The sequence below is a fragment of the Sorex araneus genome, chromosome 1 (genome assembly GCF_027595985.1).
Source record: "Sorex araneus isolate mSorAra2 chromosome 1, mSorAra2.pri, whole genome shotgun sequence".
Taxonomy (NCBI): Eukaryota; Metazoa; Chordata; class Mammalia; order Eulipotyphla; family Soricidae; genus Sorex; species Sorex araneus.
The window spans coordinates 164,612,911-164,636,075 of NC_073302.1; the positions used below are offsets into that span (position 1 = coordinate 164,612,911).

At 38.1% G+C, this 23,165-nt stretch overlaps 1 protein-coding gene across 7 annotated transcripts in view; it reads right to left on the reverse strand.

Moving 5' to 3' along the window:
- Window positions 1–2,860: 2,860 nt before the first annotated feature.
- MEF2C (myocyte enhancer factor 2C) overlaps window positions 2,861–23,165 on the reverse strand; it is a 156,386-nt gene continuing 136,081 nt past the window's right edge. For 5 of the 7 annotated variants that reach the window (XM_055132871.1, XM_055132883.1, XM_055132864.1 and 2 more), the window contains 5 exons: window positions 16,704–16,876; window positions 15,201–15,224; window positions 14,194–14,323; window positions 13,472–13,607; window positions 2,861–7,627 (listed from right to left, as the gene is read on the reverse strand). In XM_055132871.1, the coding sequence (XP_054988846.1) occupies window positions 7,306–7,627; window positions 13,472–13,607; window positions 14,194–14,323; window positions 15,201–15,224; window positions 16,704–16,876 (785 nt within the window). In that variant the 3' untranslated portion in view covers window positions 2,861–7,305. The remainder of the gene's footprint in view (window positions 7,628–13,471; window positions 13,608–14,193; window positions 14,324–15,200; window positions 15,225–16,703; window positions 16,877–23,165) is intronic. The other 2 variants (XM_055132891.1, XM_055132878.1) reach the window with 1 other exon arrangement.

Below are 23,165 nucleotides of genomic sequence, written 5' to 3' on the forward strand. Positions count from 1 at the left end.
AAAATATTTTCTGGAAATATTCCATCTCACTGCATAAGTTTTAAAATTTGTTTCCTTTGAGGTGTTGCATAGTATTCCATTGTGTCACTATGCCATAATTTGCTTAAATACTTATGAATGAAACCTCAGTAGTTTAATTATAAAATTTTGTCTATAAACAGATTTGATTTTGCAAGTAAGGTTCTTGTAAAGAGAAACAAGTATACCACGTGGGAAATTTGCATAATTTATTCTAAAAGGAGGTAATTTTCTTCCTTAAATTATCGCTTCTAGAAACGTCGTCTCTTGTGTTGGTAGAGTGAGCACTTTTAGGAGGCAGCTTTGGGATGAATACCTGAAAAGTGCTGCTTTTTCCATAGTGTATGTGTTTTTGACATCAGCAAAGCAGCGTTTACCATCTTGCTTGTTGGGAAAGAATAAGATATTGGTATGAAATAAAAAGCACAGTGCAGTCATCATGGGAAACTCTCAGAATTTTAAAATGTGGGTTTTTTAAAACCATTGTTTCCATTATTGTATAGATTAGGGTTTTGTTGTTGTTGTGTTTTTAATAATTTTTGAGTGAGCAGGGACTAATCTTTTCAATGATTAATGCTTATAAGGAATTGTGTCCTAGAGTAACCCTGTGAATAAGTATTAAGTGAAAAAAAAATCAGTACCTAGAGAGAATAAATAACAAATGATACTTAGCTTGTGAGAATCAAAGCTGTTGTAAATCTGAAGACTGCAGGAGTGCTGGAAAAATGTATATATATATATGTATATATATATATATGTCTTATTTTCAGTTGTACACCAGCTTTGGCTTGTTTGAGCAGGCTGTCTGCACAGTGCAACCAGAGGCATGTCTGCTGTCTTCGGAGAGTTGGGGTGGGCAAGGGAGGTAAGGGTGAGGAGGAGACCCTGATTTCTGGCAGTAGAGCAAATAGATAAAGCACAATCTGAAATTTCTGCCCACTGGGGAATGGCTTACGTTTCCTCCCTTGTATAAGTGACTGGATTCAAGGGACAATCGTTATTTCCATTTGGCCAAGAGCAGAGTTTGGTGTTTCTGGAGAAAGGCTAGTTTTTTCTTCCAGCATGTGCTGGTCAAGACTGGACCATGAAGGAACTGATGACCTGTGCCTGTAAAACTAGACTCTTCTGGAAATGAGTCACAGTTCTCTGTGTGTTTTCCCAACTGTAACCCACAGGTAATAAACTCTCTCATCTTTGGGAGAGAGTGAGCCCAGAAGAGGATGCCTGCAACAAATGACCTCATCTTTAGTGACAGGAGACATTTTTCTTCAGGAAACAGGGGTAGTAGAAAATCAAGGATGACATACATATGGACGTAAATTTGGCTTTCCTTTTATCAGCGGACCACACTGTGGTCAGTCTGTCAAGTTGCTTTTGTAAGGAAAATGGGTCTATCTCCATACACTGAGGGAAAAGTCAGAGGATCTGCTATTGAGAGTTTCTTTGCTCAAGTGTGGTGTCTCTATTTAATCCTGATGCCCAAATGTTGAAATAAAAGAAAAACATCCAAATTGGACTTCAGGGGCCCAAAGAACAATCCTCAAGCCTTGTGTTATGGTGGTCTCTGCTGTGTTCTGCTTCCTTAGTTCTTCCCCAGCCCATCAAGATGCTCAGATAACACCTGGTCTTTTAACCATTTTTGCATATTGCTTTCTCTGCATCTCCTCTGTTTGCACACGTTTCACGGTCCCACTGGACTTCACATACAAGACACAAGCCCAAAGACAACGCGGAACATAAAGATGATGACAGCAGAGCCTAATTCTGAGTGTGGGGCCTGGCCTGCTGGCAGATGCCACCTGCCCATCAATCTTGTTCTCATCCATCTTGACCCTTTCCCATCTGACCCATCCTCCAGAGACAAGTCAAAAGCTGCCTTTGGTGGGCAGATTACAAGTATTCATGCTCTGCCTCTACTTGGCTACAAAGATGCCCAAAGTCTTCCCTTCCAGCACTCCTGCAAATTTCTGAGAACACAGTCTACTTCCTTTTCATATTGTTTGATTTAGTCAGTTGTTTCTTCAGGGCAAGGGCTATATCTTCATTCATCTTGGAATCTGCCAACTAAGCTGGCTATAAGAATTGCTTAGTAACTGTTTGCTGGAAACAAATAAAGAGAACAAAGAGAAAAGAGGTTTGTTGGAAGCCACATGCATTCCATCCCCCAAGCTGCATTTTGTTTTCCAAAGCAGGAATCATTGCTAATGCTAAGGTCTCACATCCCAAAGTTGTGGGGCGAGCAGCTTTTGTTTTCCTTTTCAGCCTCTAAATCAGTGTGTACATGTTGACCTTTCTAAGGAGATTTGCCTTTAGAGGTTATGACTGCATTTCAGTCAGGGAAATATTTTAGAGTTTCTACAAGTATATAAATGTACAAAAATTATCATCTTTAGATACCTCTGCTTTCAACCTTTTTTTGGGTTTGAGAAACTATTTTGATGAAGAAAAAAAAACACATCTGGAAATGCATTCTATGCATTTCAGGTTAAATACAACTCATCACGGGGCTTTGGGAAAATTCTGGATATTTCATAAAGTATTGAAGATCTGAAGATCTTCATGAACTGCTTTAATAAAGGTGAACCATTCTGCTAGAAATGTGAAATTATCATGTTGGCTAGGCACATGTGTCATCCTAAGAACAGGGACCCAATTTACACCCATGCTCCTCTTTCCAATACAAATATCCATCTTTTTTGCATAATGATTTGAGTTGAAAACTGGGAAAGCTCACTTATGCTTATGGGAGAAGCTTCATTAAAAAAACAAAACAAAACGGTAAAGTGGAATAAATTTAAACCGCAAAACAATAATTTAAAAAAAATGCACCACAGACACTGCATCACTAAGAAAGCCAGTAACTTTACTGAATTGTCTGCAAAATACAAATTATACCTTATTTCCAGCAGGAGAAACTTTTGAAAATTTCCCACTTTTATTCACTACAGACAGCTGAATTAAGTCCCTTGAGATACACAGATGTGGTTTAACTTAGTTATAACATCTTGTCATCTAGTGGCGACAAAGTCCAGCTTATGCCGCTGTGAGCCTCTATTTGATTATTTGTTGCAAATGCTTGTATGCCCTCATTTACAAGCTATTTTAGTGACTATCGTTTAATGGAAACAATTCCCCAGAAAAAAGAAAAAGAAGAAAAATGATACAGCAAACCATCTGAAGCAATCCAAGTCCTCTGCCTACAGTGACCCAGGTCTACTTTGCTCCAAGAGAACACTGGAACTGCATTCAAGCCACAACCGAATCTGTCACTGAGCTGATCTCTCTGAATTGAACTGAGGTATGAATAAATTTGAGGTATGATCAGGGAAGGCAAAAATGCAATACCCGATTAGGAAAATAACCAAAAGGGACAAATTTAATGTCTAAGATATGTGGCTTGGATTGCTCCACATCTTTGGTTAAAACATATGAAGAAAAGCCTTTAATTACATCTGTAGTCTGAAGTATTCTAACAGACACCAGTATTCCATCAATCTTCAAAAGATCTGTAGTGGCAGGAAATTAACGCCATAGAAGTGACGACATGACAGCAGATGGCACGAACAGGAACAGATGAAGTATGCCATGCTTAGGCAACAGCCTTTATTGAGGGTTCAAGTGGCTGTGTCTTTTTTTTTTAAAGTTATTTTTTCTTAAAGGAAGAAATACAAAGCATTGACTTTCTGGAAAAAATCAACAAAAGGGTAGAGGGGGCAAAAAATGCTATCTCAAAGTTAAAAGAAGGGTCGAAGAAAAACAGGTGAAAGTGAGAGAGGGCGGACATTCTTTCGAAAGGTGTATTGGCATTATTTCTCTCTCCTTTAATTATCACTTTAGTGAACCTTAAACTGATGAGGATCATAGGTATTTTAATTTTCATCATTACAAAATACGAAGTTCCACCTTTGGGAAAAAATAAGCCATTTTCCTAAAAACAAAACCCCGCAATTTTTAAAAAGGTTGAAATGAACAGCCTTCCACACACCAATGCAGACAATATAGAGACTGTGCAGCTTGAGTATATTGCATCAGTGTTACCAGTATTTTAAGCTTAATATAAGTAAAAATCTTTTAAAAACAGGATTAGCTATAACAACACTTGTGTAGCTGTGTAAAATGCCACTTAGGATTCTTATACTTGCAATGCTGCCTACAATGTTACTCTAGGATGGGTTATGTAAAATAACACTCCTTCAGGGCTCTGCCCTTCACTCCAGAGTACAAAGGATTTACTTCCGATACAAACCCCAAACCAGACCAGCTCTGCAGATACAACAAACGGCAAAAGACAGATAAGATATAAGGGTAAAGAGAGACAGTGATTGTTTACAGAAAGTGACTTCTCACAATCAACATTGTGCTTCTTCTCATTAAATCATCTTAAAAAAATTCTCAGCTTATCCCTTTGCTATCTTGCCACCACTTTAGATGAATTCAGTAGTGGGAACGAGATGACTGGCATCCCTTCTCAAATGATTCTGTTCCTTTCAATGTTCTTAAAAAACTATTGTCAGAACCGCTATAAATAGCCAAGGCTTCTGTGGGCACGTTACCTACTTTATCTTCAGCATTAGAAATTCACGGTTTCTTTGTTGCTGAAGCAAATTGCAGTAAAAAATTAATATGGCTATTTTTTCGTATTTTTACATCATGACCCTTTCCCACCCACAGGTAAATTTCTACCGATATTGATAAAAGTGTTTTGAAATGATGAAGAACATTTGTGACATGTTTGCATATTTTATACACATCATGTTATAAAGATGGGGTGTAAGGATGGGATCAAGTCTATGGTGAGGAAAATGTTTTACTTAGTTATTTTTTTTCTCCCCTGGTTGTGTGTGTATGTGAAAGTGTGTGTATGTGTGTGTGTTCATGTCCACGTGCACAGGCACGCATGTGAGTGTATTTTCTGGGATGATTGCCATTTCTCCTCTGCAAAAATGTTTTGTCTTTCATGTTCCATGGATACTTTAAGTAGTGAGATATATGAAATGGTTGAATTTTGTATGTGTTTTAGTATATAAAATGTTAGTACAAGGCAGGCTAGCATCCTATATGGACACAACCAAAGGTGCATTGTGGTCTAAAGGTGGATTTCAGATCAAGTTAAGAAAAATATAGCCTAGTTAGTAATGTCTCTTGGCTTTTGCCACCCAGCGGCAGCCTTTTTACAATGAGAAACACATAGCACTATGCAAAGAAAAGAAACGAAAAGGATAAGTGTCCTATACTAGATGACATAGCAGTCTTGATCTTCCTGTCTACATCTTCTGTGCTGTGTATGTCAATGCATATGACTGGAGATGAATCGACAGATCTTCACATTCCAAGAGAAAGAAAATCATTTCTAGACTGATATCTCCTTTTAACAATATATATCAACATTTCTTTTTTATGGCACTCACTTTTCAAAGGGTCTGAAATTAATCCCTCAAAGACGAATACTAGACAAGAGTCATATGTCTTGAAAAAATTTAAAAAAAGGGACATGGAGAGGTTCTTTAATGGGATTTCTTGAAATGGCTATTCAATCTCTTTATTGAAGAAAAAAATAGATGACATACATGCTTTATGCAGAAGTGACATTTGGGGGTCCTGACACACCGGGATTGTCCAACAGTCCTATATTGCTGACAAGATTGTTAAGGGTCAGTATAGAAAAGAAATAAAAATGGACGATGAAGCAACTATCCCTTTACCTGCTTCCTCCTTGTCTAGCAACCCATCTTTCACATTTTTCTTCTGTGGGAATTTAAAATTATGCATCGAGTACATTCCATATCACTTGTTTCTAGGGTGATATTTGCAGGACATGGGGCCCCAACACAGCTTCTCTGTTCTGGGCATATTTCTTAGAAGCATATCAAGTTCTAGGCTGAAAACCAACCAGATGATTTAGGATACGGGCAAGTTAGAGTATGCACTTACTGAATTCCAAGATGCATGGTGAAATGGTGAGATCAGAAAGGGGCCCTGCATTTGATAAAAATGCAAAAACAAAAAATAGCATGAAAGAAACTAATTAGTATATACAATGGATGTCAGTTGACCCAATACATTGCGAATGTATTAAATACAATTTAGGGTGTTGCAATGTGATATGTTCTAATCCCACAGGTTATCCTTTTGACAGCTGACCTTAAACTTTAAAAATGTATGCAGAGTAAAAGAAAACAGAAAGAAAATAGTTACTCAAATGTGCAACCGCACAAATATACCCCCCTCCCGCTATTAAGATAACAAAACTTCTGCTATTACCATAATATTATATATATTAGAAAGCTATACACAAGCATGTTAATTTCACAGATTTTTTAAAAGATTCTTAATATTTTATATAATTAGAAATACACATTTCAAAAACAAAACTTCTACAAAGAGAAAACAGTTATCTTGGTTAGCAAAGCATGGAATTCTTCATGGCTTAGGGTAGTGCTTTCTATACAAAAAGTCCTTTTTGGTTTTTTACAGGACTGTTTAAAATATTAGCGAAGCTATCAAGGGGGAAAAACACATTTTGGCTTAAGTAAACTACAAAAAGCCACAAATGCTTTGCAAACTCTGTCTTACCTTTTATATGAAAATAAGCAAAATGTAATGTACATATTTTTATATTTTATTTAATAAGAGATGCAGACCCAGATTTATTTATTGAATTAAATACGTTAGCCCTCAAACTCCACTTTTTTTTTTAAAATAGGTATGGTCCTCTTTGAATGGTGGTTGATCCTTTTGAATGAGTGCCATACGCCAATGATATGCCTGTAGGTTTGTGAGCATTCTCGTTAGGTGGTAGGTGACCTGGCTGTGTTCCTAACATTTACCAATCGGTCACCCTTGGCCGGGTCTGTCCAAAACATCTATACATTTTTTTTTCTATATGTTGCATAACAGCTGCTCTCTCTTTCAGTAAAGATCTGCCGCTTTTGGCAAATGTTTCCTTTTGTCTATTTACATGTAAATAACGTTGAACCTGCAACATGACACTATCTATTGTAACATACATTTTGCAAAGGAGCACAACAGTGAAAAGAAGTTAGCCTTAAAATCTATTTTGTACAAGTGTTCTGTTGTACAACTCAAGTGCTAAGCTTATCTCAGCATTTCTGTTTATCTTTATACTGTATCACTGAGGCAATTGAAAAGTACTTTTACAAAACAGAGTACCTGACTTTTTTTTTTTTCCACACACAGCACATATAATGCATATCGACCCCCCATCCCCATTAAGGTATAGCACACACACACACTGCAAGAAAAAAAAACTATTAAGTAATAATCTGATCATGTTGCCCATCCTTCAGAGAGTCGCATGCGCTTGACTGAGGGACTTTCCCTTTCGTCCGGCGAAGGTCTGGTGAGTCCAATGGGGGAGTGGAATTCGTTCCGGTGATCCTCTCGGTCGCTCCCGTCGTAGGAACTGCTACAGCTGCTCAAGCTGTCAACAGGAGATCTCCCCGCCTCGTGGCGCGTGTGTTGTGGGTATCTCGAAGGGGTGGTGGTACGGTCTCTAGGAGGAGAAACAGGTTCTGACTTGATGTTGAGGCTTTGAGTAGAAGGCAGGGAGAGATTTGAACTCTGAGATAAATGAGTGCTAGTGCAAGCTCTGTAGGAGGAAAGGAAACCCAGTTACAGATGGAGGAGGCCTGGAGCCCCCAGGAACTCACAATTATATCAAACATCAGCTTCAAGACTTGCATCGACACCAGAGCACGCCCAGAGGGAGGACGCGTGCTCGGGAGTATAAGGGGGTGGCCTTGCTATGAGCAGCCGGGACGCCTCTGTGGATCTGGGAGTAATGATAGTGTTTAACTGGTCCAGGTCTCACGAATCAGATCTCCAAGTCTCTGACAAGCTCTCAGCACGGAGAGACCATTTCAGAAAGGTTTAAGAGAAGCCTCGTTGCAAAAAAAAAGCATTTTCTATGTCTACAGAATTTCTCCCTAGACTAGGTCCCAAATTGAATCTTAGCCTTAAAAGATCATGTTTCATTTCTGAATTTGACTTCTTATATTTACAAATGCTGGGTGCTTGACAATTCTCTGACAAAGCCTACTGTGAGATCATTTCTGCTAGGGTTTCAGAGAAAGTGGAGAGAGCTCAAATTTCAAGTGAAGGGAATCTCACTCTGCTACATTTAACTGCATCTCCGAGGATCTGAGAGAGGGGCTGCAGGGGAAGGAGGTGGAAACTGATGGGCAGAAACTTCTGAGCTGACTTGAAAACACTCTGGCTTTCCACCCCATGGAAACAGGTATATAGTTTGATTGACTTTATCCTCTCTCAGTTCCATGGATGAAAATACTCTTTCCCCAATGAGTCCAACTTTAGTTTGTGAGGCACTCCCCGCTGGTCAGTTAGGGTATCACTCCTCATTTATAACTGACATCAGTTGGTGAACCTGCATTTGCCCAAGTAAGAGTTGTTGTTAAGAGAGATCTTGTGTAACTTCGTTGTACATATAGCCTTTAATCCCCATCTAGCTCAGGAAAGAGCATAAATTCCAAAATGAAAGAAGAATTAACATCAAATTCTGGAGGGAAATGCTTTAAACCTTTCACGTATAGACTTGCAATAACAACTTCAATCAGGAAAAATCACAGTGACACTGCTGACATCAACTTTAGGATGGGTGTACTATTCCTCCATCCTGATCCCACTTAAGATCATGGCTAAGATCAGCTTTACTTGACTAGGAGATACAGAAATCTTTCACTGGGAAGGAGACTCAGTGAAAAATGATGAACTCAGACACACCCATTTTAAACAAAAGAAAGCAAGCCTATATGGTCTTGTATGTGATTATGTTGCTTTCCAACTGAGAATCAGGTGACATTAAGAAAACAATGAGCGGTGAGGAAGTGGGTATATATTTCAGGGGAAAATGTGCAGTAACTTGGAGCTGGCTTTTGGGAACATGCTGTTCAACCTCAAAATGTATAGACATATAAAATTAGTCAGAAATGAGTTTATGTTTGAGTGATATTTTATACAAAAGCACCACCTACTGGCAAAGGATCACTTTCTTTTTATTAATGGATGAGCTAATGTTGAGAATAACATAAGGAGAATTATATTTCCCCCATAAGCCTTTTCTCTGGATTTTAAGAGATTATAGAATTAAAGCAATTAGAATTTCTACCAAGACATCATTGAAAGTCTATAATTTCAATCACCTATTTATACTTAGTTCTTTACATATTTGAACATATAGTCTATGATTTGTATGCTCATTTGCTAAGCATTTTAGTTATATAATATACCAACTAGATATTAAAGTGGAAAGGGATGCCTGTATTTCAGAAGAATCCATAATGGTGGACTATTTAATCTAGGTTCAGAGTCACTTAATGATTCTTTCTGATGTTGGAGGAAATCATCTTCTGATTTCTGGAAGAAAAAAATTTTTCTGGCTCTGGGCAAGCAAGACTAATTTGATAAAAATTTAATTAAATGCTTCTATCATGAACTACACAACTGTTTAATAATGAGTATCAATTTTGAGAATGAAAATAAAGTGAGAGATCAATAAATACTTTAGCCTGTCCTTTAATATTGTCCAATTAATATGGCAGTGTGAATGAAAAAGTTTTTACAAAATGTATATTTGGTGACCTGGATAAGTATGTGCAGATGGCTGGATAAATTTAGCAAAAAATAATATGACCAAATGCTGTTTATTTATTACAGATTTTGAAAGCAGCCTAATCGAATTATTTGCTATATTCCCAAAGGTCAACAGGCAAGTATAAACCTTTCGGTATCTCTTCCATAAACAAGATAGCAGTATTGTTTATTCCTTCCTAAAAGTGAGTCAGCTAGTACTTATCTTTTCATGGAATTTCACTGGCACTGAAAGTATATGTGAAGCATATAGCTCAGGGACACTCAATCCAGAGGGATGATATTTAAGGGATTTTACGTTCAGCTTCATTATATTGTCTAGGTTTCCAAACAGAAAGAAATTTAATTGGTCGGTCTGTTATCGGAAATTGTTTTTTTGCAAACAAAAAGGAGCATCAAACACCACTTAGACAAATGGGTGAATTATCACTTATTCAGGGGTTAGTGATTTGTCAATTTGTTCCTGAGAACAGAATTCTAAAAGATGCAGATAATGGGGAAATACAGATAGGTGTGGGAGAGTGAGAGGGAAACAGGACTTGCAGGCTGCCTCTGTAAGTTCCACTGTGGCTTCATTTCCTACAGGTGCTTTCCAATGGGGAAAACACCCACTCTCCCCCTTTCCCCCACGACTGTTCAGAAAGGATCTATGATTGGATAGTTTTATTCAAATTTCTTACTGTCTCTGACTGGAAATTAGACTATTAAACTATATTTAACCTAACCTTCATGCAGTTATCTCTCTTGGTATGTATAGAACACCCACACCAACAGAGATGATGTATAGAAATACTTTCAGAAATGGGCTGCCTTTAATATTTTTATGGTGAGAGGAGAAAAACACCTGAAACTTGGGTATCATAATTCAAATGTTTAGTATTCAAAACTTTTGCAAGGCCTTGATGGCACCTTTCTACTGCCAATTAACTACACACTCTGCAAATCAATCAATTTCTGCTGTTTTACTTAGTTAAATAAAACCAGATTCTAGATAAGGATTAAGGGCATAGCTTTAATGACTTAGCGGTAGTTCCATGGCCAAAATTTGAATAGCTCTATCATATGTTTCTCATTTGAAAAGACAACTCCGGTGACCATTTGGGACTCCTGGAATGTCTACTTTGAGCTGAAATGTATTTGACCTGCTTTGGCACTTTGTATAAATTGAAACAAGTGTAGTAACTACTATGGCTCAGAAAATAAGGATGAAGAAATTGGTGCTACAATGTAGAAAAATGAGTCTGCTCAAATTCTTTTATGTAAATATTAAAAATATAAAATATTTAGGAGGATTTTGGGAACCAGTGGTGTGGCTCGGCAGTAGAGCACATCATTTACTCTTTTGAGATTCAGGGTTTTAAAAAGTCTAACATTTTATTGTGTTAAGTTGGGCTATACTTTTATTTTTTATTTTATTTTATTTTATTTTTTTTTGCTTTTTGGGTCACGCCTGGCAATGCACGGGGGTTATTCCTGGCTCTGCACTCAGGACTCACTCCTGGCGGTGCTCAGGGGACCATATGGGATGCTGGGAATCTAACCCGGGTCGGCCACGTGCAAGGCAAACGCCCTACCTGCTGTGCTATCACTCCTTAAGTTGGGCTATACTTTTAAAGGCCTCTGTTTTTGCAAAGCTATTTTATAAATGTGTGTGTGTGTGTGTGTGTGTGTGTGTGTGTGTGTATGTGTGAGAGAGACAGAGAGAGAGAGAAAGAGAAAGAGAGAGAGAGAAGGAGGGAGGGAAAGAGGGGGAAGAGAGAGCAATTGAGATGTTTCAATGGAGAAAGGAAGGAAGGAAATTTAAAAGGAAGGAAGGTTGTAAGGAAAGGTCAGAAGAGAAGAGGGCCAAAATTAGAAGGATTGAATGAGATCTTATCTATTTGAGGGATAAGGGAAGTGATTAAGTGCAATAAAAACTTGATCCTAAATTCAGAGTTAAATTATGCACTATGAAAGTTGGTGTTGAAAGACACCGGTATTCAACAAAATGCTTCATTCTTGGTTGTTACAATTCATTTCTCCAGTCCAGGTTTTTAACTTTTGTCCATTTCCTGAAGCCTTACTAAGGTATTAAGGGCGCCAGAGAATTAGGTTTTCCCCACATAATAAAAGAGAACTTAAGTAAGAATCATGAAATATGTAAATAAATATTTTATAAAGTGCTAGGTGTTATTGAAAACAAAAGCTACATCCAGTGAAAATAATATGGCACTCGACACTGATGATGATGATGATTTTTTTTTTTTTTATCCACAGTTGGTAGTGCTCAGGGCTGACTCTTGGTTGTGCCTGGGGAAACGTGCTAGCGACCGAACTGGAATTGGAATTGGTCGCATGCAAGGCAAGTCCCTCAACCCACGTACTATTTTCCCAGATTGGCCATTCGAATTTGAAAAGAAATCTATTTCTTTACCAGATAAATTTATGAGAAATGAGAAGTAAATAGTTGTTACTTTTGTTTCTGACAAGGTGCCTATACAGTGTGTCTCTGCTAAGCCCCAGCAAAAATAATAGCATGTGTCTATATTTGAAGATTGTTAGCATAGTATGATATATTAATGCTCATAAATGAAAAGTCACTGCAATTTATCTCTGTTGAAATCGTTAACGTCCATAAGAAAAGGTAAATGTTGTTCTAATGAAAGTGACTCTACTGTGGATCAGTTTTTAGTGTCTTTTCAGTTACTCTTTTTAAGAAGGCAGAGCAATCATGTTAAGTGACTTTACCTGTTATTTACATGAAAGATTAGAGTCTCAACAATTCATGAGTATGATACACATAAGCAAAGACTGCATGGGGCAGACTATAATTGGAATGACTCTATGAGACGTCAGTTCTTGGTGAAACTGATTGGGTGCAGGAGGGGCAGAAAGATACCAAAAAGGTGACTTATTTCAGTTTACTTTTTGAACTCCTTGGAAATACAGAACTAGTTAGCTATTCTAATAAAATTTCTCAGTGGCAATGTGAAAGTGAGGTAGGCACTGAGGATGTTTCTGAAAGATAGAAAAATTTCTTTTAAAATATTTTCTATTTTTTTAAAAAGACTTTTGCAATGTGGGAGTATTAACTAAATTCAAGTTGGGTCTTCAATTCATATTTTAAACATAAAAAAACTCTAAAAGTAATGTTAATTAGTGCAATTTATGTGAATTCAGGGCGCGCTCTCTTTTTAAAAAAAATTAAGATCTGACTATTTCATAATAAATAACAGGAGTAATTTTTGTAATAAAGATGTATATCAAACTGCCACAAGGGGGCAGAAATACACATCTTCTGACCAGAAAACAAAAAATATTTTTATATACAAATTTAGATAATTAGTTTATATATATATATTTACATTGAAAAAATTTATATTACCATACCACTGTACTGAGTACTTCACAAATATATGAAATATAGCCATTGAATAATTGATCTTACAAGTATTAGCTTGACATTTGAACAAAGTGGCTTTATGCTGTGAGGTTTCTCAAATGCCTCAAAAACTCAAGAACTTCTACCTACGAATATCTTTCTGTATCCTACCTGGGTATGCGGAAAAAAGAAGGTAAATAAAATTTTACCATTGGAAGAAGTGGTAACAACTACAGCCTAAGAAATTGGGGGAAATAACTGGCCTCATCCTCAGAACTGCATCCTCTGAATGATTGGGGGGAGTAACATTTACACTACGGGGAAAAATACCGATCAAATAGGTAACTTTGTTCAGCAAAATTTTACATCTACCGTGGGGAAGACATTAGAACATACAATTTGAACATTCCCTTCGAAGCAACATTTTACGCGTGCACTTATTATAAAAGAAGCGAGAGTGCTTACCCCAGCTGACTGAGGGCAGACGGTGCCATGTTATGTAGATGCTGCTGCTGCCAGCCAGTTACAGACCCCAGATGCAGCGCGCTGGCGGTATTAAACCCAGACAGAGATGACAGGTCTGCGCTACTCAGAGAGTACTCTAGATAGAATGGAACAGTGAAGGGAAAGACTTAATTTGGAAATCAGCTAAAGGAGAATAAACACTTCCAGTTTAAAAATTATTACGCCATATAGTGACTTAGGTTTTTGTTTCCTTGGTGAGGAGTAGAGGGAGAATATCACATTTTAATTTAAATGAGCTAGGCTATATGCCAAAAATAAGTGTACAACTCTACTCCATAAAAGTTTCGAATCAGCCCAGCATGCAGTTCTAGTTCATTCGAACTACAATCTTGGATTACAGCAGTAGACATTTGATGATCTAGAAATACTTTTTAAACAATTCAAAGAAAATGAGCTTTCTGTTACAGCCAAGAAATAATAGCTATATTTCCTTGGACTTATTCTTCTATTTTGAATTAAGGTTGTGTTAATAAAACTTTTGTCACTTAAAAAAATCTGGGTGTTAACTATATCCTTGTCATAAAGTAAGTGATGATATTGTGCTACACATACCACAGATATCCAGTAAGTATAGCTTCTCAACAGATAAAAGGTAACTTATTTTCATCTCTCTTTTTAATAAAAAGTATTTATGTACAATTTGAAGATGGTAATATACTCACCGGTACCATATGTTGTTGAAATGGCTGATGGATATCCTCCCATTCCTTGTCCTGGTAAAGTAGGAGTTGCTACGGAAACCACTGGGGTAGCCAATGACTGAGCAGACTGGGAGTTATTTATCCTTTGATTCTTTTAAAGTAAATAAAAAGACATTATTGACGGACTTGAAAAAAAAAGTTAGAAATACTAAATTTCAGCATTAGTTTTGCACATAAAGAAATAACTTGGTACAAATTTCATGAAATTAATCATTTAACATGTGTCTCTATGAACTCTGCCAACCCTATCATTTACAATCCTTCAAGAGACCAGTTGTTGCCATAGTAACACATTACATCAGTATCTCCTAGGCAACTAAACTAGTAACAAGTACCATAGCTTTATTATGGGTAAAAACAGACTACGTTGAAAACTGATGAAATATGTATACTGTACTTCCATTGTTTCAGCTTTTATTCAAATGCAAATTAAAAAAAATTAAAATCAACCACGGTGGTTTTTATGCTTAATTCCACATACAGCAGATGGATACGGTTAATGCTACAGTATCACCAGCAGGTGGTGCTCTGACCACTTTTTTCAGGTTCTTCTGAACTTTTCCCTCAAACTAGATGGCAAAGCAGTTATCGTGTATATTTAACTCCTTGCATCAAGAAGATTAAATATTCATATGAATGCAAAGACCAAGACATTTTATTTTTTTGTAAAAATAAGTATCCTTGTAGTTTTTAAATGAAAAATTTTTTTGAGCTTAGTATTTTACCTAAGCTCTAAAATAAACTGAAAATATAACCTTCCCAAATAGAGGTGGAAACAAAAAGGATCTGGTATTCTTCCCACCAATGAGTGATACTTGAAATTAATGGTATTTAAGTACAATCAATGCTGACACATAGCGGAACACCAGCCATCTTTCATTTCACAAGAGCTACCACTCCACCTAAAAGTTGCCCTGGATTTCTCCTTGGACAACGTGCCGTTCAAGGGAAGCTCGCTTGCCACTTACCAAAAGCAGGTCGACATCCTCAGACTGAGAGCATGGGGAAGGAGTTTTATTAATTAGTGTCTGAAAATACTTATAATTGGGCAAAATCTTTGCAACAAAAGGAAAAGCATCCGCTGAGAGACCCAACAGTTTAAACATTTTAAAACCCAGCCTCTATAAAGATAACTCCTTTAACACAGTCTTTCTTTGTTTTCTTAATGAGCTATTTGTCCCAAATGTGAAGACAATCTATCCTGTTTTCAACACAGGTCAGTGTCTCAGCATTCATTATTTCACTGCCATATTTGGAGGGAGGGAAAAAAAAAAAGAATCAGAACAACAACTGTACTTTGAAACTGCGATCACTGGAGGCGGTGGAGAGCACCTGGCTGGACCAAGACCCATCCCAGGAAAGCAGTGTTTTATGGGACTTGGAATAAATCTGCTTCTAGAGACAGCCTGTCATGCAGGGCCCACACAGTGTGTCTATGGCCCTGTGGGAGGTTTTATTTATTAGATTCAGTCTTTTCCGAAGAGAATTTGCCTATGATGTGATTTTAGGGTGGGGGATTAATATTCAAAATTAATCTGCACGGTGCCATCATAAACTAATCAGTTTGCAGGACAGTTTTACCCTGAAGCCTGCCACAGTGCACAGAAAGAGGGGAAAAAAAAGGAATGTGTTTGTAGAATGATCTAAATTTGTCTACTGAATGTTGGTTTTAAGTGTTCTCGCTCATCAGCAAAGCTAATCTAAAGAACACCGACCTAAGTCTCTTTGTTGTGGAATTTTGGTGCCACAACGTTCTCTTTATCTTAAGACAATGATAGAATTTGGGGATATTGTGTGGATCTAGATTTCATATTTCTTTAGTTCTTATTACAAGGTGCTACAACTTGCTTTTTGGTGTGCAATACAACTGTTGTTGTCAAAAAGCTTGTTCTCAAAATACTGTATGAGAACAATTTGCTTTTGAGAGTAGCTCTCGCATGAAGCTCACCTACAAACGTTTTATCACGGGCATGTGCTACCATAAACATTATCACTGCAATATACTCAAGAAAGGGACTGCCAGCAAACAGGAGAAAGTTCACCTAGAGATCATGGGAAATTTTTCTCGCTGTGAGCATCTTGAGGACCTATGTAGTTCAATAATGTAAAAGACTGTTATGCAATACCTCACTCTGAGCCTGATTCTATCATTGGTCAGATAATGCCCCATAGACATTGTAAGAACTAATGATTTTTCTCTAAGCCTAAATTAGAGACTTGAAAAGGAAATGCTTCCTTTATCTCAGAACACCGTTCTGATAGTGGAATTTATTGGCTATTGGTTCTTTTTCACATGGATAAGGGAAATGCAAACCAGTTACCAGAAGTAAGAGTTAAAAACAAGCAGCAATAGCACTGATGTATTACTTTTCAAGAACACACAAGTAATTCATAAATTTAGACAAATACAGAAACAGCGAAAAACATACAAAGCACTATCAAAATTTATTTAAAACAGAGTTTGGCATTACCACTGATGGCATTGTATTCTTGCTGCCTGGTGGGATAAGAACTCGAAGATCTGGTTTACGATTATTCATCCCTAAATTCATTGGGGGGGGAGATTTTGCTTGCATGTTCTTGTTCAGGTTCCCAGGTGAGACCAGCAGACCTGGTGAGTTTCGGGGATTGCCATACCCATTCCCTGTCAATACAAAACAAGAAAAGCACTCAGAATGAAATTTAGACTGGAGTCTCTGGAGAACACACTGCCTGAGATGAAAAAATAAACACTGCGCAGGATAAGACATACAGTAACAGACAAAGTCCATAGGATGAATGACTTAACCTTCACACGAAGAACCCAAAGACAAATATTTTAGCACTGCAGCAAAATGAAAAGTTTTTCATAAGGAAAGAACCAATCCACGCTATCTGGCTCAGGAATCAGGAGATGCCTTCCTTCACGCCCCACCTCACCCTCAGCCCCTCACCTCCCATTACATATTTTTGAGAAGAAAGTCAGTCTGCTGAGGATCTAAGAAAAGCACAGAAACAGTCCTGCCCAGGAATGAGCAAGCGTGGCAGAGGTCTGGATCGTATGGGTCACTCATCCAGCTCAATAGTTTGGGTTTGATTTTGTGAGTCTGAGTGCCCTTACATGAAGAAAAGCTGTCCCCAAAAGACTGATTTCTAGGACACACAGAAGGAGTAGCTTCTTAGACATTTTGCTGTTCAGTCTCTCTTTTGTTTGAATGGATTATCCTTCTGGTTTTCTCCCACCTGATGTGCCCTCCTCACTGAGTTTAGCGTGTGATCCTCAAGCCTTGCACTCTTGTGCACGTACAACTTCAAAGGCCAACTCCCCCGGAGCTGAAAGGATGGGCCGATGCTTCACTAAAGTGCTGATTCACCCAGGCACAGGAATAACCATTTCATGAGAATCCTGAAAGGGGTTACTTACTCCTCTGATGTTTAGTCCCCTACAACTGAAAAATTGAGACCATATCTCCCAGTTCCAATTATACTGCTCTGCATTTGAAAATAGCCAAGTTATCCTGGAATATCACTCTGCATGGTGATAGACGGTTGACTGACTGTGGTGACCACTTGCCAACATCAACAAATATCGAATCATAATGTATATTTAAACCAATCTAGGGCTATATGTCGATTATTCCTCAAGTTAAAAAAAGAAGTAAACCTTTCTTGTCCGGAGAGCTACAAAGGAAGCTGATACAACCTAAGATGACACAGAACAATCATCTATCGGCTTCCTTCTATGACTCTGAGTACAGAAACCAAAGTACCCAATTCAGTAGTCATTGTTGGAAAACTAGACAGTTGTTTGCTGAGACGGTCAAACTCCATGGGTTGTTACTGTCATCATTATCATTATGGCAAAACACAAGTATCTATTACCCCAGGATGAATGATACTCTGCTGAGCAGTGGAGAGGCAAAACAAGGCCTCAATCCTCCAGGCCCTGCAATTCCTTCGTGCTCTTCCAATATGGACATATGTGGCATAATGTGTACAACAAGACAGTGCAGGCTGGGGCTGGGGAGCCTACAGAACAAACCAGTTTAAGTGTTACTGGGTTCCCAGACAGGACGAGATTTCCAGTCAAGATTTACAGAAGAGGCAGCTATTGATGGGGGCCTCGGGGGAAACAAAAGACACTAGCGACTGAGCCCAGAGGACAGTCAGGGACGCCAAAGAACCTGTTAAATGGGAAGCCCTGAGAGCTTGACTGTGGAGATGACAAAGTCCAGGCTGACACGTCTTGGGTTTTAATGGTGGACACGCAGACCCACAACAATGGCAGAACTGAGCACTAAATGCAGGTTCTATGTGGACAGAACAACTGACTGGTAAATGGTAATGGAGGATTAGGAAGGCTGGGAAGTACAGACGTGGAAGTGAATGCCAGGGCTAGAGGTTATGAGGAATGCAGAAGACACGCACAGGTATATTGCAGGAGACAGTTACAGGAGCCTCTTTTGAACTTGAATATAGTCGACGTACACTGCATAAAACACATTTGTTCTTTATATCCCATTCATTTACCAGTCTCATTTTATGCATGAATAAACAGAGTGAATATATAAAAAATAACCCCAATATTAAATCTGTCAAATGGATTATGCCGAAGATTCTCCAAGCTACTGAAAAATAAATCCCAAACAAAATAAATACCCCATATATGTGTTGAGTACCTGGTCGTTACTTAATTCTGCATAAATATGAATACAAGCTACTCTTTTATAAAAAAAAACTTGGAGAAAATTAAATTCCCCAATTCAGCTAAATGCGTTAAAAATAAAAATTTTATAGTGATTTCAAACAGCTTTCTGTGGCAAAGATGGAATAAAGATCTTTAGCTTTTATCACTAGGAGAATAACAAACAAAGACTATGCTCACTTAAGAATAAAATGCTGGATAAGATGAAATGCTCAGAGGAGTTATAGATTTAATGTGTCTTACTGAATCATTATTGTGCCTATGTTAGGGCTTTAGTTTTAATTAATAGATCCGATTAGCTTAAAAGGGGATAAGAAGACCAAGACCAAATTTGCAGTATATTCCCCTGTCAGCTGAATATCAGACTGACACACTGAATACATATGTCACTTATCTATTAAATCTGCGTGAGATCTGGTTTAAATAAACAATCAAATGGAAAATTAGCTGGGTAATTTCAAAAGAAGGGGAAAAAAAAGTCAGTTAAGCAGTGCAATGAAGCTTGAATAGATCAGAAGAAACTAAACCCGGCTTGGTGGATGCCGATACTGGTTTGCATGGAGGAGTTATTTTGCTAAACGGAAGTAAAACCGCTTCGTGAAATGTGTTGTCCTGTGATATGACAAGAGCTGGGCCAGTGTGCAAAAATGGAAAATGCTTCACAGAGGCGCTGAGAAAAGCTTTTTTTTTTCTTCAAGAAAACCTTTTCTACAGTATAAACTCACAGCAAATCCAACAAAACCTACGTCTTTTTTTTTTTTTGCCTGTATTTTAAACAATAATTTGGGGCAGCAGTAGGAAAGAAAAGTAAACATACATTATAGTTTCTTCATTCAATAAATGCCTCCCAACTAAAAACCTGATTTGAAAAGCATTCAATTTTTCTCCTGGAATATTTTCTGTTATTTGGAAATTATGCCATTTCAGAAGATTAGTCACATATTTTAAGGTGTTTACACATTGAATGTAAAATGTTTTGAACCACAATGACACTTCTTAAATTCATATTTTTAGAGCATAAAGTTATTTTTAAGAACAAATAAATTCTCCCCTTTCCTGGTGAATTTCTGCTGTTTTTAGCATATTGTGCCAGCTAGCATTTTGGAGCCGTATAATAACCATTTCTGTTTCCAGCCACCAAGTTGTTATTCTTTTGGCATAATATAGATTCAAGAAGGCAAGACTGTGGATCCTAAACCAGTGATATAGAAACCTATCATTTGAAAATCAATGATGAATACATGCGTGTGGTTTACTGCTAAGAAGAGCCTGCATTTAAACCGGCTCGGAAACCACGGTCTCCTCCCTCCCTCAGAATGCGGTGGCCTGTGTTTGAGGCTGTTGTCCGACCTTAAGATCAATTCACCAAAGAGAAAGGTCTCATTTCAAGTCAGGAGTTGGGGAGTGGGTGGGAAGTAGCATCTTTCAATAACCTTCTAATACACAGATTGAACCTTTCTTAAGTGACGTTTCAAAATTACCCGCTACCCGGACAATGATCAATTTAGATGTGACTATCTGCAGATGGCACATTCTCCTGACCACTTGAAAGCCCAAAAATTATAAAGCATGAGTGAATGGATTTCCTGATTACAGATTATACAAAAATGAAGACCAGACCAACTTGGAGTTAGTTTATCGTTTCAGTTGATTAAAAATATTGATTCATATACAATGTAAGCATTCAGGACAGAATATGTCTAACGGAGAATAGAAGCCACCTCTCTGGGTTACAAGTTTCCCAACACCCCAAATTAAAACCAGTGTAAATATACAGGACTAGGAAAGCAATGCTAAAAGAAAAAAATCCATTTTTCTCTCCAGTTAGCTTGAACACACTGCTGCTCTTCTTTGTTTGTTTGTTTAATTGACTCCTATTTTAAGAAGTTGTAAATTCAAAGAACATATTTCTGGCTTAAGAATATAACATGGTGAAGGGGACAGTTTGCCATGTCTAACAGAGCTTAACTGCATAGGTAAATGCTTTTTGAACTCCAAGTTCTGAAACATTTTTATACTTGGATGTCCAGACATTTACTAGTACCTTCGCTTTTTGTTTTCCTTTTGTCTCCTGGTAATTTTAACTACAAATATGTAAAAGTAACATGCTAAAAACTGAAACTAGTCCTTCTAATTTTTTCATTAGTGTATTCTGTTTTGGAGTCTCCTAAATTGTTGTCTATGATTATTTCTTCTCTTTTCAACTCCATATACAAATCAGATATCAAATTCTGCTAAACGTCCTTCAAAATTCTATTTTTGGAAGCGGGAATATACCTGGTGGTGTTCAGGACTTAGGCCTAGTTCTGTGTTCAGGGATCATTCCTGGTGGACTTGGGGGACCCTATGGGGTGCCGGGATCAAACCCAGGTCTGCTCTGTGCAAGGCAAATGCCCCATCAGCCCTGCCCGCTCCAGCCCGACGAAATTACCTTTCTGTTCTATCACTACTATCCTAGTAGACTTTTGGTGTCATTTGACCAGGTCTTTCTTTCTTCTTCTTTTTTTTTTGGGGGGGGGGTCACACCCAGCAATGCTTAAGGGTTACTCCCGGCTCTGCCCTTAGGAATTAGCCCTGGCAGTGCTCAGGGGACCATATGGGATGCTGGGAATGGAACCAGGGTTGGCCTTGTGCAAGGCAAACGCCCTACCCGCCGTGCTATCACTCCAGCACCCTGACCAGGTCTTTCTATAACACCCCCGTTTGTGTCTCTCAGGTCTGATTGAAAGGCTCTTCACCAGAAGTTCAGGAGGATTGTGAGCTTTACAATAGCTAATAGCTTTACCCGAACTCCAGTGCATGTGTGTAATAATAAATGTCATACACTTTCTAACTGACCCTGGAAGATATTCTGAAAGGACCACATTCTTCATGCTTTGATGGATGGCTTATCAACTGTTGGGTCACTGTTGGGTCAGACCACCATTGGGTCAGTGGTCTACTTAGTTCTCAGGTCTGTTAAGAGATTGACCCACTCAATCTAGCCTCTAATGGCTGGAGCAAAGTTCATGGTCGTCTGACCATACCTGAGGGTCTTTGCAATTTAGTATCTGGCAGTATTTAATTTAACTTTCTCTTCCAAGGGTCATGTGACAGTCCAATGCATGTGGCCTCTGGACAACTTCAATCTGCTTGAATTCTCCCTCCTCTGAACTGCTCAAATAGAAGTAGAGCTATCATAGGAAGTTCTCGTTCTTTAAGTGTTATATATGTAAACAAAATATACACAGGCTACTCTGGGGAAACTAGTGATCACTTACGAATGACCCTAAAAGTTACATTACTGAGGAAATGTATGCCGACAAAAATGGAGAAAATAACTTTTCAAGAAAAAAGTGTTTCTCCCATCCCCCCTTTTTTTTAACTTGAGAACACTCTATTTTAGATAATTATTATATATAACTGATGACCAAGTACACTATCAGATAAAAATGTGCTCAGCTTCTAAATTTGTTTAGCAAGTCAAGGTAAGTTTCTCTTTCTTTTTTTTTGCCTATGACACCTGTTAATCATTTCACAGCCACATTACCTTTGCTAACGATAAGACATAGAATCAAAGAAAACTTCTTTTTTTTCTTTGGGGGGGTCACACCCAGCGATGCTCAGGGGTTCCTCCTGGCTCTGCACTCAGAAACTACTCCTGGCATGCTTGGGGGACCATATGGGATGCCGGGGATCAAACCCAGGTCTGCCGCGTGCAAGGAAATTCCCCACCCGCTGTGCTATCACTCCGGCCCCAAAGAAAACTTCTTTAATAAAAACGGAAACGCCAAGACATTTGATCTTTTCTTCTAGTGTTTACTGCCATAGGTTGTCTCCATTTCAGGATGAATTCCAACTATAATTTACTCATACAAAACTTCCTAACAAAAATTGCTAAAGACTGCTAAAGACTCCTAAAAAAGACTGCTCAGTGTCTTAGGAAAAAGATGAGTGATAAAATTAGGTTTCATGAGATGGTGCAGAGAGAGAATGAATGACAGAGATCTGGGAACAAAGATAGTCTCTGCAAAGAACAGGATTCCTGTGCAGGCTAAGTACTTTGTGCTTTAGAGATTTAATTTTTCAAGTGCTAGCTAACAAATGCAACTCAAAGCATGTTAACTTTATGCTTCAGAAAATAAGCAACTAAAGTCTATGAGTGGTAGGCAACTGCATGTTACAAAAAATTCCCATTAGTGTTAAGGGGAAGGTGTGGTTAAGGCTTAGATAGTTTCTAGAGAGGCTAGTAAGGTAGCTGTTGACGGAA